This window comes from Balaenoptera acutorostrata, chromosome 3 (assembly GCF_949987535.1).
Source record: "Balaenoptera acutorostrata chromosome 3, mBalAcu1.1, whole genome shotgun sequence".
NCBI lineage: Eukaryota > Metazoa > Chordata > Mammalia > Artiodactyla > Balaenopteridae > Balaenoptera > Balaenoptera acutorostrata.
The window spans coordinates 135,513,935-135,530,117 of NC_080066.1; the positions used below are offsets into that span (position 1 = coordinate 135,513,935).

General features: G+C 37.3%; 1 protein-coding gene across 1 annotated transcript in view; it reads right to left on the bottom strand.

Annotated features, from left to right (window-relative positions):
• The window catches only part of TBPL2 (TATA-box binding protein like 2), a 30,846-nt gene that overhangs the window by 4,650 nt on the left and 10,013 nt on the right, over positions 1-16,183 (bottom strand). Inside the window, exon 6 of the mRNA XM_007192998.2 lies at positions 4,711-4,805. Coding sequence (XP_007193060.2) covers positions 4,711-4,805 — 95 coding nt within the window. The remainder of the gene's footprint in view (positions 1-4,710; positions 4,806-16,183) is intronic.

A 16,183-nucleotide genomic window follows, 5' to 3' on the forward strand; every position in this document is an offset into this window, starting at 1 on the left:
CCCAACTAGAGAAATCCCTCGCACAGAAACGAAGACCCAACACAGCCAAAAATAAATAAATTAATTAATTTTTAAAAAAAAGCCCTTACTTATAGTGCCTGGCACATGAGTGCCCAACATATCTTAACTCTATTACGTCTCATCTTAGAAGTGAAAGTTGACGTATTTGCTGTTCATTGTATATTGTTGCAGCAGATCCTAGCTATACTATTCATTTTACCATGGTTTGAGAAAAAGCATTGGTCCTAAATGTCACATTAGCCATAGAAAAGCACCACAGACCTGGAAAAGCAGTGTTAAGCTTGACCCAGGTTCCTTCGCTGTTTGCTGTCTGGGACCATGACAAAGTAGGATAGTAGAGCCTCAGCTCACTTAACCATTCATTCAGATGTAGCCTTAGACATGGTGGCTGCAGCTTTGGCACCTCAAGGGAACAAGACAATTTTACAAGGATAAATTATTTTCAAAGACCCTGCAAACGGCATGTGATACAAAAGTTTCAAATTGCCACCCATTTGTTCTATGTGCATTGGTGTTCTACAGCTTCTACCTAGGGGGGAGCTGGGATCCACTATTTAATACAGTGAAATTCAAAGTGTGTGTGTAATTTCAATACTCTAACACTTTCTAGGCAAAAGTTACTTACCCTTGTTGGGACCTTGATTTTAAAACAGCTCTGCAGAGTCTTGCCATGTTGGACTAGACCATGGGAGCCTCTAGGACTCCACTGGATGCTCTACACGACCATCCCCAGCTGAAGTTCTAGAGTCAAGGCTAAAAGGAGGCCTCTTTGGTCCCTTTCCCCAGGTGTACACCCAAAATTGGGTCCTTGAGTTTTTAACCCCCTTGCAGGTGAAAAGAGTCTAGGTAACTAAGGATAAGGAATAAGGAGCATTGGTCTCTAGGTTTGGAGCAAAAGCAACCTAAGCCATGTTGTTCTAGGTAAAGTACTTTAAGACAATATGGCATAAACAGGGAAAAAAAATCTCAGTAGATGGTAATTATTCATATTTCAGTAGTAAGACATTGGCTAGCTTTTACTTCACAATACATATAAGCAGAAATTTGGATTTCAATTAATACATCTCTTTCCACCTCTCTACAAAAGTGATGATCTATGTCTTACAAGAGTGAAGAAATTTAGCTTTGCCTGTTCTTTGGGCTGAACGCATTAACAAATTTTAAGAGAAGTATACTGTATGGTCTTCAGGACTGTGTGTTGACAATCCTTTACTTTTGTGATTTGAAACTTCTAGCAAATGTGCACATGGAAGTTTTTTTTTTTTCCTTTTAATTTGGGGTAAGAAAGTTGGTCTGAATTAAGGATATTTAAAGAAACTTGTTCTGGTGTACCTGTAATAGGAACTTAGCCTGTACTTGGCAATTTGCACTTTTAATAAGACAGTTCATAATAATACATAGCACATAGATGAAAGCATCCTTCCAAAGGTCTTGAAGTTTATTCCCTTGAGTAGGGCCTATATTTGCCTCCAATATCTATTCTATTCCATTTACTTTGCAGACTTCTTCCCCTTCCTTCAGAACGTATAGAGGGAAACTTTATGTCAGTCACTAGGAGGTCTTAATTATTCCAGACACTATATTGGTGGCATCTGAGGAATTGCAGCTTTGCTGTATTCAAAAGGCTCTTGAATTCTGAACAGGCTTTCCCCACTTTGAAGATACATTAGTTATTTTTTAGAGAAAAGAAAACTATAAAACTTACTGAGCGTTCTAAAAGAAGACTTAACAACAGATACTCCATGCTTTTGGATGCTGAGTGATAGAAAGTTTCTCAAATTAATTCAGCTAATGCAGAAATCTCAATTGGTTTTAGATGGGGCAAGATGTTATAAAATTTTAAAGTTTATTTGGAAGAATAAATATTTGAGAGGAGCTAATAAAAGAGAAGTAAACTGGGGATATAAAGAGGGGAATAAAGAGGGGAAACTGGCCCTATCAGATATAGAGACCACTAGAATTAAAGCACATTTATAACCACAATATAGTATAAATATAATAGGATTATCATAGCATATTTCTGGAGCAAAGGCAGGACTGGAGAACAGACCCATAGATAAAAATTAAGGTCAAAAGGAGTCATCACAAATTAATAATGAGGAGAACATGTAGTTTTAAGATGTCTAGCTAGCTGTTTGGGGGTGGGGTATAATCAATTTGGCTCGTGCCATATAAACTTGGTATTCATCCTGGTACAGGAGACTAAAATGTGGAAAAAGTCAGACAAAATAAGGCAACAATAGTAAACTTCAGTAGAATGGTATGGAAAAGAGTCTCAACCATTTACTTCAAGAATTTTAAAAACCTTCTTTATGTAAAAATAAGTCACCTGGAAAAAGTCGCAAATAAAGTAATTACTTTCGATGTTATGGTGAACTCATACAAATCCTTAGTAAAAATAAAAACAAAAATAAACAAATGGGACCTAAGTAAACTTAAAAGCTTCTGCACATCAAAGGAAACCATAAACAAAACAAAAAGACAACCCACAGAATGGGAGAAAATATTGCGAACAAAGCGACCGACAAGGGATTAATCTCCAAAATATACAAACAGCTCATGCAGCTCTATGTCAAAAAAAACAAACAACCCAAACAAAAAATGGGCAGAAGATCTAAACAGACATTTCTCCAAAGAAGACATACAGATGGCCAAAAGCACATAAAAAGATGCTCAACATCACTAATTATCGGAGAAATGCAAATCAAAACTACAATGAAGTATCACCTCACACCGGTCAGAATGGCCATCATCAAAGTCTACAAACAATAAATGCTGGAGAGGGTGTGGAGACAAGGGAGCCCTCATACACTGTTGGTGGGAATGTAAATTGGTACAACCACTATGGAGAACAGTATGGAGGTTCCTTAAACTAAAAATAGAACTAAAATGATCCAGCAATCCTACTCCTGGGCATATATCCAGAGAAAACCATAATTAAAAAAGATAATGTACCCCACAATGTTCACTGCAGCACTGTTTACAATAGCCAAGACATGGAAGCAACCTAAATGTCCATCGACAGATGAATGGATAAAGATGATGTAGTACATAAATACAATGGAATATTACTCAGCCGTAAAAAGAATGAAATAATGCCATTTGAAGCAACATGGATGGACCTAGAGATTATCATACTAAGTGAAGTAAGTCAGACAGAAAAGGACAAATATCATATGATAACACTCAAATGTAGAATCTAATTTTACAAAAATGATACAAATGAACTTATTTACAAAACAGAAACAGACTTACAGATATCAAACTTATGGGTACCAAAGGGGAAACGTGGGGGGTAGGGATAAATCAGGAGCTTGGGATGAACATATGCACATTACTATACATAAGATAGATAACCAACAAGGACCTACGGTATAGCACAAGGAACTCTACTCAATATTCTGTGATATCCTATATGAGAAAAGAATCTGAAAAAGAATGAATATATGTATATGTATATAACTGAATCACTTTGCTGTACACCTGAAACTAACACAACATTGTAAATCAACTATACTCCAATAAAATTTGTAAAAATTTAAAAATTAAAACAATAAAGAAATTTAAAAAAAAATAAGTAGACAAGAAAGGAATAAGTTATGTACATACTATTTACAAAAGCTAAAATGCTATTTACAGGATATGTTGAAAAGTGATCAATTTCTAGTTCTGAGTACCAGTGAGGTTAAAGCAGTGAGATCACTTTCACTTATATAGTTAAAGTTTTCTTTTGTACATTTTTGTTTTGAATGCTGATGAGGTTCGTAAAAGATACTTAAGAGACATTGCTGGTAGGAATGTAAATATGATACAGGAGAACTGTATTGTATTGATATAACCCTTTTTAAAACAATTTAGTAATTTGTACTAAGAACCTTAAAAATGGTCCAATCCTTAAATAAAAGTTCCATTTCTGAGCATTTACACTAATAAAATGATCCCACACATAAAAACAGCCAAAGTTTTGTGTCATTTATAAGCAGCAAAGAAAGAACATATAAACACCTGACAATGGGAGAATAAGTTTGATGCAACATGTTAGAATGGAGGTCGGGAAACTTGGGTCTGCTGGACAAACCTAGTATGCTGCCTGATTTTTGTATAGCCTGTGAGCTAAGAGTGATTTTTATATTTTAAATGGTTGGGGGAAAAAAAAAAAGAAGAAGAGGAAGAAAATTACTTGATATATGTAAATTAAACGAATTACATTAAAATCACACCTCAGAGCCTTTTCCTTTATGTGATGTCTACGGCTACTTTCACAATAAAATGACAGGGTTCAGTTGTTGTGACAGAGACTCTACCGCCCACAAAACCTAAAACATTTTGTATTTAGCCCTTTGCAGAAAAAGATTTGTTGACCCTTCTGTTGGAACACTGTTCAGCCGTTAAAAGCCTTCATTAAGAGTTTGTAACAATGAGTTAAGCTACATATGTTATAATGTTAAAAGGCAGGATGTAAAGATGAATATGCATATCAAAGTGACATAAAAACATGGAAAAAAGTTATACTGTTTGACTATTGGGACCAATGGATGATGCTATCTTTCTTTCTACTTTTCATTTTTTTTCCAGGTATTCTAAAACACCAAGAATTGCTCTATAATAGTGAACAAAGCTATTTAAAAGGTAAAGCAAAGCACACACATAGCTATTGAATTTTATGAAAGTCAGAATCTTAGAACTTACCTGTCAACACAACTTTTCCAGATACAAAGATAAGCAACACAATTCGTGGTTTTACCATTCTGTAAATAAGGCCAGGGAACAGTTCAGGTTCATAACTGTTAAGATATAAAAGAAAAAAGTTAAAAATAGCACTATTCAACTACTTTCTCATAATATTCGAGACCCAGTACCCAAAAGCAGTTTTCAAAAGCTGTTTTACCATAAAACCTTTTGACCATCTTGATAAAAGCAGTCTTGAGTGTCCTGGGTAATTTCTGTGGCAGTCAAAAATGGAATTCATTTTTGGTCATAATATTTTTCCAAGTGAAAGTCATTTCACTTGGAAATGAAATTAAAATTAGAAATTAAGCTATAGATCAAGGTAACTTAGGACATCAGATCTAATATTTTAAGATCTTGTTAGTTAAATGTTCTCCATCTGTCAAAAAAAGTCTATCAATAAAAATACATAACACATTTTCCAAATTTTCCAAGTTCCACAATAATGAGCACATTTTGTATGTATTTATAAACTGCTAAAGTTAACACTTTTAGTGGATAGAACCTAAAAAAATTTCTAGACCACTGTAACTTGTCTTTGGACAGATGCTGTATAAAGAAAGAAAACTAAACCATCCCAAGTTTTAAAAATTCAGGATTTGTTCCTATACATAGTAACTCACTCATATTTACTACTAAATGTAAGCTGGTTTCTCTGAGGAACAAAGGATGATTGGGCTAAGAACTGCTTGCCCCACACTCCACCACAGAGAAGAGGAGAGATTCCTAGAAAGGCCTGAGGAGCTTACAAAAAAGAAGTCAGTAGTTAAGAAGAAGTTGATGAAATAAAACTATTCTCAAAACAATGGCTAATGGAGATACAAGAAAATGAAGAAATCTGAGAAATGGAGCACTATATATAATACACCAAATTTTTGCACTCAAAGGGTGAATCCAGGTCACATAGAAAGACTCCATTCCATTCTGCAATGAACAAGACCCATACCACAGCAGATGTGAAACTTCTTATTGGCACCAGCAAGATGTGTCACAGTGGTGAGGCTACCTATCTGAAGTATGTGGAGGTCATTATGGGTGGACATGTCTTCCTGGGACATCACTCTGTCTTACTGCAGAAAGCCTGTCAGGACTTCTACCCACGAACCACTTCTGGACACTGGGGACACAATGATAGTAGCTGGAGCCCTGGAAAACTTCTATGGGAACTACAAGGTTCGAGGGAAGAAAGTGAAGTCTGGGGCACAGAAGAAATGTTTCCATCTAATCTTCCAGCCAAATCTTATGACACTAAAAGGGAAAAGAGAAAATAAAAGTCTTTGGTATGTAAATACCTGTAAACTTCCCTAGACTGGGAAAGGAAACAGACATCTAGGTCCAAGAAGCACAGAGACTTCCAAACAGGATCAACCCAAAGAGGACCACACCAAGACACACTGTAATTAAAATGGCAAGAATTGGGACTTCCCTGGTGGTCCAGTGGTTAAGAATCTGCCTTCCAGTGCAGGGGATGTGGGTTTAATCCCTGGCCAGGGAACTAAGATTTCACATGCCATGGGGCAACTAAGCCCACGCACTGCAACTAGAGAGCCCCTGTGCCGCAACTACTGTGCCCACGCGCTGCAACTACTGAGCCCACGCACTCTGGAGCCCACACACCACAACTACAGAGAAGCCCACGCACCACAACAAAAGATCCCACATGCTGCAATGAAGATCCTGTGTGCTGCAACTAAGACCTGATGCAGCAAAATGAATAAATAAATAAATATTTTTTAAAATGGCAAAAATTAAAGATAGAGAATATTAAAAGCAGCAAGGGAATTACATAGAAGGGAACTCCAATAAGGCTATCACAGTTGACTTTTCAGCAGAAACTCTGCAGGCCAGAAGGGAGCTGCACAATGTATTTAAAATGATTAAAGGGAAAAAGCTACAACCAAGAATACTCTACCCAGCAAGGCTGTCATTCAGATTTGATGGAGAGAGCAAAAGTTTTACAAACAAGCAAAAGCTAAGAGATGAGTACCACCAACCCAGCTTTACAAGAAATGTTAAAGGAACTGCTCTAAGTGAAAAAGAAAAGGTCACAACTAGAAATGTGAACATTACAAAAGGAAAAAGCCCCTGGTAAAGGCAAATATACAGTAAAGGTAGTAAACTAATCATGTACAAAGCTAGCAGGAAGGTTAAAAGACAAAAGTAGTAAAATCATCTATATCCACAACAAGTAGTTAAGGAATTCACAAAAGAAAAAGATGTAAAATACGATGTCAAAACCAGTAATCATGGAGGGGGAGGGGAGTAAAAATTCAGGGTTGTTAAAATCCATTTGAACTTAAGAGATCAACAACCTAAAATAATTACGTGTGTGTGTGTATTGCTATATATAAACTTCATGGTAACCACAAACCAAAAATCTATAATATCAATAGATACACACAAAAAAGAGAAAGGAATCCAAACATAACACTAAGGATAGTTATCAAATCACAAGAGAACAAAAGGAAGGAGGAACAGAAAAGACCTACAAAAACAACCCCAAAGCAATTAACAAAATGGCAATAAGAGCATACTTACCAATAATTACTTTATGGGACCTAATGAAACTTAAAAGCTTTTGCACAGCAAAGAAAACCATAAACAAGGCAAAAAGACAACCCTCAGAATGGGAGAAAATATTTGCAAATGAAGCAACTGACAAAGGATTAATCTCCAAAATATATAAGCAGCTCATGCAGCTCAATATCAAAAAAACAACCCAATCCAAAAATGGGCAGAAGACCTAAATAGACATTTCTCCAAAGAAGATATACAGATTGCCAACAAACACATGAAAGGATGCTCAACATCACTAATCATTAGAGAAATGCAAATCAAAACTACAATGAGGTATCACCTCACACCTGTCAGAATGGCCATCATCAAAAAATCTACAAACAATAAATGCTGGAGAGGGTGTGGAGAAAAGGGAACACTCTTGCACTGTTGGTGGGAATGTAAATTGATACAGCCACTATGGAGAACAGTATGGAGGTTCCTTAAAAAACTAAAAATAGAACTACCATATGACCCAGCAATCCCACTACTGGGCATATACCCTGAGAAAACCATAATTCAAAAAGAGTCATGCACCACAATGTTCATTGCAGCTCTATTTACAATAGCCAGGACATGGAAGCAACCTAAGTGTCCAGGAACAGATGAATGGATAAAGAAGATGTGGCACATATATACAATGGAATATTATTCAGCCATAAAAAGAAATGAGATTGAGTTATTTGTAGTGAGGTGGATGGACCTAGAGTCTGTCATACAGAGTGTAGTAAGTCAGAAAGAGAAAAACAAATACCGTATGGTAACACATATATATGGAATCTAAAAAAAAAAAAAAAAAGGTTCTGAAGAACCTAGGGGCAGGACAGGAATAAAGATGCAGATATAGAGAATGGACTTGAGGACATGGGGAGGGGGAAGGGTAAGCTGGGACAAAGTGAGAGAGTGGCATGGACATATATACACTACCAATTGTAAAACAGATAGCTAGTGGGAAGCAGCCGCATAGCACAGGGAGATCAGCTCAGTGCTTTGTGACCACCTAGAGGAGTGGGATAGGGAGGGTGGGAGGGAGATGCAAGAGGGAGGAGCTATGGGGATATATGTATATGTATGGCTGATTCACTTTGTTTTAAAGCAGAAACTAACACACCATTGTAGAGCAATCATACTCCAATAAAGATGTTAAAAATAATAATAATAATAATACTTTAAATGTAAATGGACTAAATGCTCCAATCAAAAGACACAGAAGGGCTTCCCTCGTGGCGCAGTGGTTGAGAATCTGCCTGCTAATGCAGGGGACACGGGTTCGAGCCCTGGCCTGGGAGGATCCCACGTGCCGCGGAGCAGCTGGGCCCGTGAGCCGCAATTACTGAGCCTGCGTGTCTGGAGCCTGTGCTCCGCAGCGAGAGGGTCTGCGATAGTGAGAGGCCCGCGCGCCGCGGTGAAGAGTGGCCCCCGCTTGCCGCAGCTACAGAGGGCCCTCGCACAGAGGCGGAGACCCAACACAGCCAAAAATAAATAAATAAAAATAAATTAAAAAAAAAAAGACACAGAATTGCTGGACTTCCCTGGTGGTGCAGTGGTTAAGAATCCACCTGCCAATGCAGGGGACACAGGTTCAAGCCCTGGTCTGGTAAGATCCCACATGCCACAGAGCGACTAAGCCGGTGTACCACAACTACTGAGCCTGTTCTCTAGAGCCCATGAGCCACAACTACTGAGCCCGCGTGCCACAACTACTGAAACCCACGCACCTAGAGCCCGTGCTCTGCAACAAGAGAAGCCACTGCAATGAGAAGCCTGCACACCCCAACAAAGGGTAGCCCCCACTCGCCACAACTAGAGAAAGCCCACGGGCAGCAACAAAGACCCAACACAGCCAAAAATAAAATAATAAATAAAATAAATAAATTTATTTTAAAAAAAAGACACAGAGTTGCTAAATGGATACAAAGACAAGACTTGTATATATGCTGCCTACAAAAGACTCACTTCAGATCTAGAGACACATACAGACTGAAAGTGAGGGATGGAAAAAGATATTCTATACAAATGGAAATCAAAAGAAAGCTAGGGTAGCAATTGTTATATCATACAAAATAGACTTTAACACAAAGACTGTTACAAGAGACAAAGAAGGGCATTACATAATGATCAAGGGATCAATCCAAGAAAAAGATATAACAACTGTAAATATATATGCACCCAACATAGGATCACCTAAATACATAAAGCAAATACTAACAGACAAAAAGGGAGAAATCAACAGTAACACAATAACAGTAAGGGACTTCAACACCCCACTTACATCAATAGGCAGATCATCAAGACAGAAAATCAATAAGGAAACGCTGGCCTTAAATGACCCATTAGATCACATGGACTTAATAGATATATATAGAACATTCCATCCAAAAGCAGAATACACATTATTTTCAAGTGGACATGGAACATTCTCCAGGATAGGTTACATGCTAGGCCACAAAACAAACCTTGGTAAATTTTTAAAAATTGAAATCATATCAAACATCTTTTCTGACCACAATGCTATCAGACCAGAAATTACAAGGAAAAAACTGCCAAAAACACAAACGTGTGGAGGCTAAACAACATGCTACTAATCAACCAATGGATCACTGAATCAAATGGATCAAAGAAGAAATTTTTAAAAAATACCTAAAGATAAATAAAAACACAATGATCCAAAATCTATAGGATGCAGCAAAAGCAGTTCTAAGAGGGAAGTTTATAGCAATACAAGCCTACCTCAGGAAACAAGAAAAATCTCGAAACAACCTAACCTCACACCTAAAGGAACTAGAAAAAGAACAAATAAAACCCAAAGTTAGAAAATTCCCTGGTGGTCCAGTGGTTAGGAATCCATGCTTTCACTGCCAAGGGCCCAGGTTCAATCCCTGGTCAGAGAACTGAGATCCCACAAGCCATGCAGCACAGCCAAAAAACAAAACAAAAAACAAAAATACCCCCAAAACAAAAAATACAAAAAAAAAAACACCCCCAAAAGCAAAAAAATCCCCAACAAACAAACAAAAAACCCAAAGTTAGTAGAAGAAAGGAAATCATAAAGATCAGAGCAGATATAAATGAAATAGAGAGTAAAGAAACAGTAGAAAAGATCAATGAAACTAAGAGCTAGTTCTTTGAAAGGTTAAACAAAATTGATAAACCTTTAGTCAGACTCATCAAGAAAAAAAGAGAGGGTGCCCATATCGATAAAATCAGAAATGAAAAAGAAGTTACAACTGACACCATAGAAATACAAAGGATCATAAGAGATTACTATGAACAACTATATGCAAATAAAATGGACAACCTAGAAGAAATGGACAAATGGACAAATTCCTAGAAATGTACAGTCTCAAGACTGAATCTAGAAAACATGAACAGATGCATTACCAGTAATGAAATTGAATCTGTCATTAAAAAAACTCCCAAAAAACAAAAGTCCAGGACCAGATGGCTTCACAGGTGAATACTACCAAACATTTAGAGAAGAGTTAACACCTATCCTTTTCAAACTATTACAAAAAACTGCAGAGGAAGGAACACTTTCAAACTCATTCTACAAGACCAGCAACACCCTGATGCTAAAACCAGACAAAGATATCATACACATACACACACACACACACTACAGAAAAATATCACTGACGAATATGGATGCAAAAATCTTCAACAAAACATTAGCAAACCAAATTCAACATACATTAACAGGATAATAATACACCATGATCAAGTGGGATTTATTCCAGAATGCAAGGATGGTTCATTGTCTGCTAATCAATCAATGTGATAACCACATTAAAGAATGAAAGAATAAAAGAATAAAAATCATATGATTATCTCAATTATGCAGAAAAAGCTTTTGACAAAATTCAATATCCATTAATGATAGAAACTCTCCACAAAGTGGGTAGAGAGGGAACATACCTTAACATAATATGTTAACAATGTATGATAAGCTCACATCTAACATCACATTCAACGATGAAAAGCTGAAAGCATTTCCTCTAAGATCAGGAACAAGACAAGACAAGGATGCCCCTTCTCGCCACTTTTATTCAACATAGTATTAGAAGTTCTAGCCACAGTAATCAGATAAGAAAAATAAATAAAAGGAATCCAAATTGGAAAGGAAGAAGTAAAACTGTCACTGTTTGCAGATGACATGATACTATACATAGAAAATCCTCAAGCCACCACCAAAAACTACTGGAGCTCATCAATGAATTCAGTAAAGTTTCAGGATGCAAAATTAACATACAGAAATTTGTTGCATTTCTATACACTAACAATGAACTATTAGAAAGAGAAATTAAGAAAACGATCCCATTTACCATTGCATCAAAAAGAATAAAATATTGGGATTTCCCTGGCTGTCCAGTGGTTAAGGCCCCATGCTTCCAATGCAGGGGGCGTGGGTTCGATCCCTGGTTGGGGAACTAAGATCCCACATGCCATGTGGTGTGGGGAAAAAAAAAAAAAGAATAAAATACCTAAGAATAAATCTAATAAAGGAGGTAAAAGGCCTGTAGTTGGAAAACTATAAGACACTGATGAAAGAAATTGAAGATGACACAAACAGATGGAATGATATCTTGTGTTCTTGGATTGGAAGAATTAGTATTGTTAAAATGACCATACCACTGAAAGAAATCTACAGATTCAATGCAATCTCTATCAAAATACCAATGGCATTATTTCACAGAACTAGAACAAATAATTCTAAAATTTATTTGGAAACACACAAGACCCCGAATAGCCAAAGCAATCTTGAGAAAGAAGAACAGAGTTGGAGTTATCACACTGTCTTCAGACTATACTGCAAAGCTACAGTCCTCAAAACAGTATGGTAGGGCTTCCCTGGTGGCGCAGTGGTTGAGAATCTGCCTGCCAATGCAGGGGACATGGGTTCGAGCCCTGGTCTGGGAAGATCCCACATGCCACGGAGCAACTAGGCCCGTGAGCCACAACTACTGAGCCTGCGCGTCTAGAGCCTGTGCTCCGCAACAAGAGAGGCCACGATAGTGAGAGGCCAGCGCACCGTGATGAAGAGTGGCCCCCGCTTGCCGCAACTAGAGAAAGCCCTCGCACAGAAACAAAGACCCAACACAGCCAAAAAAATAATAAATAAATAAATTTTTAAAAAAAACAGTATGGTACTGGCACAAAAACAGAAATATAGATTAATGGAACAGGATAGAAAGCCCAGAAATAAACCCATGCACTTATGGTCAGTTAATCTACAACAAAGGAGGCAAGAATATACAATGGGGAAAAGACTGTCTCTTCAACAAGTTGTGCCGGGAAAACAGAAAGCTACATGTAAAGAATGAAATTAGAACGTTCTCTAACACTATATACAAAAATAAACTCAAAGTGGATTAAAGATCTAAATGTAAGACTGGAAACTGTAAAACTCCAGAAGAAAACATAAGCGGAACACTCTGAGATAAATTATAGCAATATTTATTTTGGATCTGTCTCCTAAGACGAAGGAAACAAAAGCAGAAATAAATGGGACCTAATTAAACTTAAAAGTTTTTGCACAGCAAAGGTAACCATTGACAAAACAAAAAGACAACCTACTGAATGGGAGAAAATATTTGCAAATGATATGACTGATAAGGGGTTAATGTCCAAAATATATAAACAGCTCATACAACTCAATATCAAAAAACAAACAACCCAGTTAAAAAATGTACAGAAGACCTGAATAGAAATTTTTCCAAAGACGACATGCAGATGGCCAACCAGCACATGAAAAGATGCTCAACATCGCTAATCGTCAGAGAAATGCAAATCGAAACTACAATGAGATTATCACCTCACACTTACCAAAATGGCTATCATCCAAAAGTCTATAAATAACAAATGTTGGTGAGGTTGTGGTGAAAAGGGGACCCTTGTACACTGTTGGTGGGAATGGAAATTGGTGCAGCCACTGTGGAAAACAATATGAAAGATCCTCAAAAAAACTAAAAATAGAACTACCATATAATTCGGCAATTCCACTCCTGGATATACATCCAAAGAAGATGAAAACATTAACTGAAAAAGATATATGCACCCCAAAGTTCACAGCAGCATTATTTACAATAGCCAAGATATGAAAGCAACCTAAGTGTCCCTCAACAGATGAATGGATAAAGAAGATGTGATATATGTACACAGCAGAATACTACTCAGCCATAAAAAAGAATGAAATTTTGCCATTTGCAACAACATGGATGGACTTGGAGGGTATTATGCTAAGTGAAATAAGTCCGAGAAAGACATATACTGTATGATAACACATATGTGGAATCTAAAAAATACAACAAACTAGTGAATATAACAAAAAAGAAACAGAATCACAGATTCAAAGAACAAACTATTGGTTACCAGTGGGGAGAGAGAAGGGGTGAGGGGCAAAATAGAGGCAGGGGATTAAGAGGTACAAACTACTATGTATAAAAGAAATAAGCTACAGGGATATATTACACAGTACAGGGAATATAGCCAAAATTTTATAGGAACATTAAATGTATAATCTATAAAAATTTTGAATCACTATGTTGTACACCTGAAACATATAATATTGTAAATCAACTATACCTCAATAAAAAATAAATACATACATACATTAAGAAAAAATCTTTGGTATGTAAATCATGGTGAACTGCTTTTGGCTTTCAGAACCATGGTTTTAAGGTACCAGCATGATGAACTCTCAATCAGAGATTTACTTCATTTTATTTACTCTCTAGCTCATTTCAAAAGAAGGTTGAGGCAGAAAAAAAAAAGAGGTTTTGGTTAGAGATGCAGAACATTTCATGAAGATCAAGAACAACAAACAGCTGCCAATCTCTTGGGCCAACCCAACTGTTCAAGTCTCAGTTTAAATGTCATTTCCCTTAAGAAGTCTTCCTTGACCTTAACACCCCCCCCATTACATTAATTATCCTGATTGATGGTGCCAAAACACGCCAAGGGGTGTTCACCTTCATAGTTACACCTTCATAGTTACATTTCATTATTGTCTTTGGTTTCTGTTTTCCCTTTTAGACTGTGGTTCCGTAAGGGCAAGTGACCATGGCTGTACTGACTGTCACTGTCACCATAGCATCTGCTACACAGATTTTACTCATTTAAGAAATATTTAAGATATCTTTCATTTAAAAATTGAATGGAAGGGAGAAAAATGCTCAAGGAAAACAAAATAATTATGGCATCGAAAGATTGATGGAGAAGGTGCCCAGAAACAAGGGAGACATTCGTATTATCGGATGCTGATATAGATATTTATAGAATCAGGGGAATTAAATGAACTTGAGGTTTTAACATAAGGCAAACTTGACCTGATAATTGTAAGTGATACGTTGCCATGGTTCCCCACAGGGCTACAGGCAATTAAAGAAAGTCCTCATTTTAAAGACACAAACCTGCTGAGAAAGAGATGTTTTAATGCCCCAATGTCACAAATACACACACTGGAGTTGTAATCCATAACCTAAGGATGGAGAGCATTTGGGGGAGGCAAGAATGAGACTAGAAAGAGGTACCTGTAAGAGTACAAAGCAAGCTTCCTGACCAAATTTTTTTAAAAGATGGATGAGATCATAAAACTGGCTTAGGAGGAAGAAAAAACAGTGATGGACCCACCCCAAGTGACTAAAAGCAGTGCATCTGATGAATTCTCATCTTGCCCTAGTGACAATTTCATCTTTCAGAGGTAGAAGTAGTGACAAGGGGCACTCCCACTTCAGATTTAAATCAGACCTACAAAGAAGACAATCTTGGTGAAAAAGAAATGAAATCTGAGAGGAATTCCACACATCATTTTAGAGCCCTAAATGTCCAGAAAGGGGAATGCTAAGTCTAATATAGACATGTACTTTAGAATTGAGGCAGACATCTTTCCCATGTTCGGAAAAAGCTGGTTCAAAGAAAGATAGACAGGAGGTGCAAGGTTGAAGATCTGAAAGATAAGATGGAGCATGTGTTGAGAGACTCTTAAAAATGAAGGTTTTACTATGAATCTATGAGTTATTCCAAGATTGAAGAAAGAAAAGGACAGATAAAGAGGCAATATGTCTTGCATGGGGGACTTACCAATGAACTCAATGGGTACCTCGTAGGCACTTAATAAGCCTATGCTGAAAAAAACTGATGCAGAGGAAAAAAGAAAATATAATCAAGGGGAAAATAAATATTGCCTTAAAAGTATCATAAAAGCTAAATCTCAGAATAAACAAATTTTTTGGAAAGTTAGGGGAAGAAAAAGGCAATTTTTAACTTCTGTCTAGGTCATGTCTCAAAGGAGAGCTAACAAATGTCAGCTCACAAATGTTAGAGAAAGCAGAGCTAAATGATCCCTCTCTACTCTATTAAACAGAATGATTGCTCAAAGGCAAAGGGAAGGAAAAGTAGAATGAAAGGACTTCAGTTCAAGCTAGATCATGAAAATTTAAGAGCATCTGTGATTCTAAGGCAGTTCGAGTGCCCTGGCCCAAGTGTATATCCCAAGGGGTGGTGGCATTTGGTGTTTGTCAGTCACCCTCCATCACGGCTCTCTGAGGGCCTGGGCAGGCTGGGAGAAGCACCGAAGCAGCTGAGGGAGGAGGAGGAGGAGCATTTGCTGTTGAGATGGAAAGTTACATTTGAAGAAGCCAGGCAGACTAGAGATACTCCCAAAGGAATATGAATCCGTGAAAGAAGAAACTATAGTGGGCGCTACAGCTACACACCGAAAAAGAAAACCCTTGAACAAACTCAACAGGATGAAAACTAGATAGGATTGTCTTCCTAGAACGTGCTAGGGCCATTCTTTTTTTCATCTCCTCTCCAGCCCTTTCTCCCCTCACCAGCTGTTGGCCCTTCCTACTTACCTAATCCATGTCATACCCCTTTC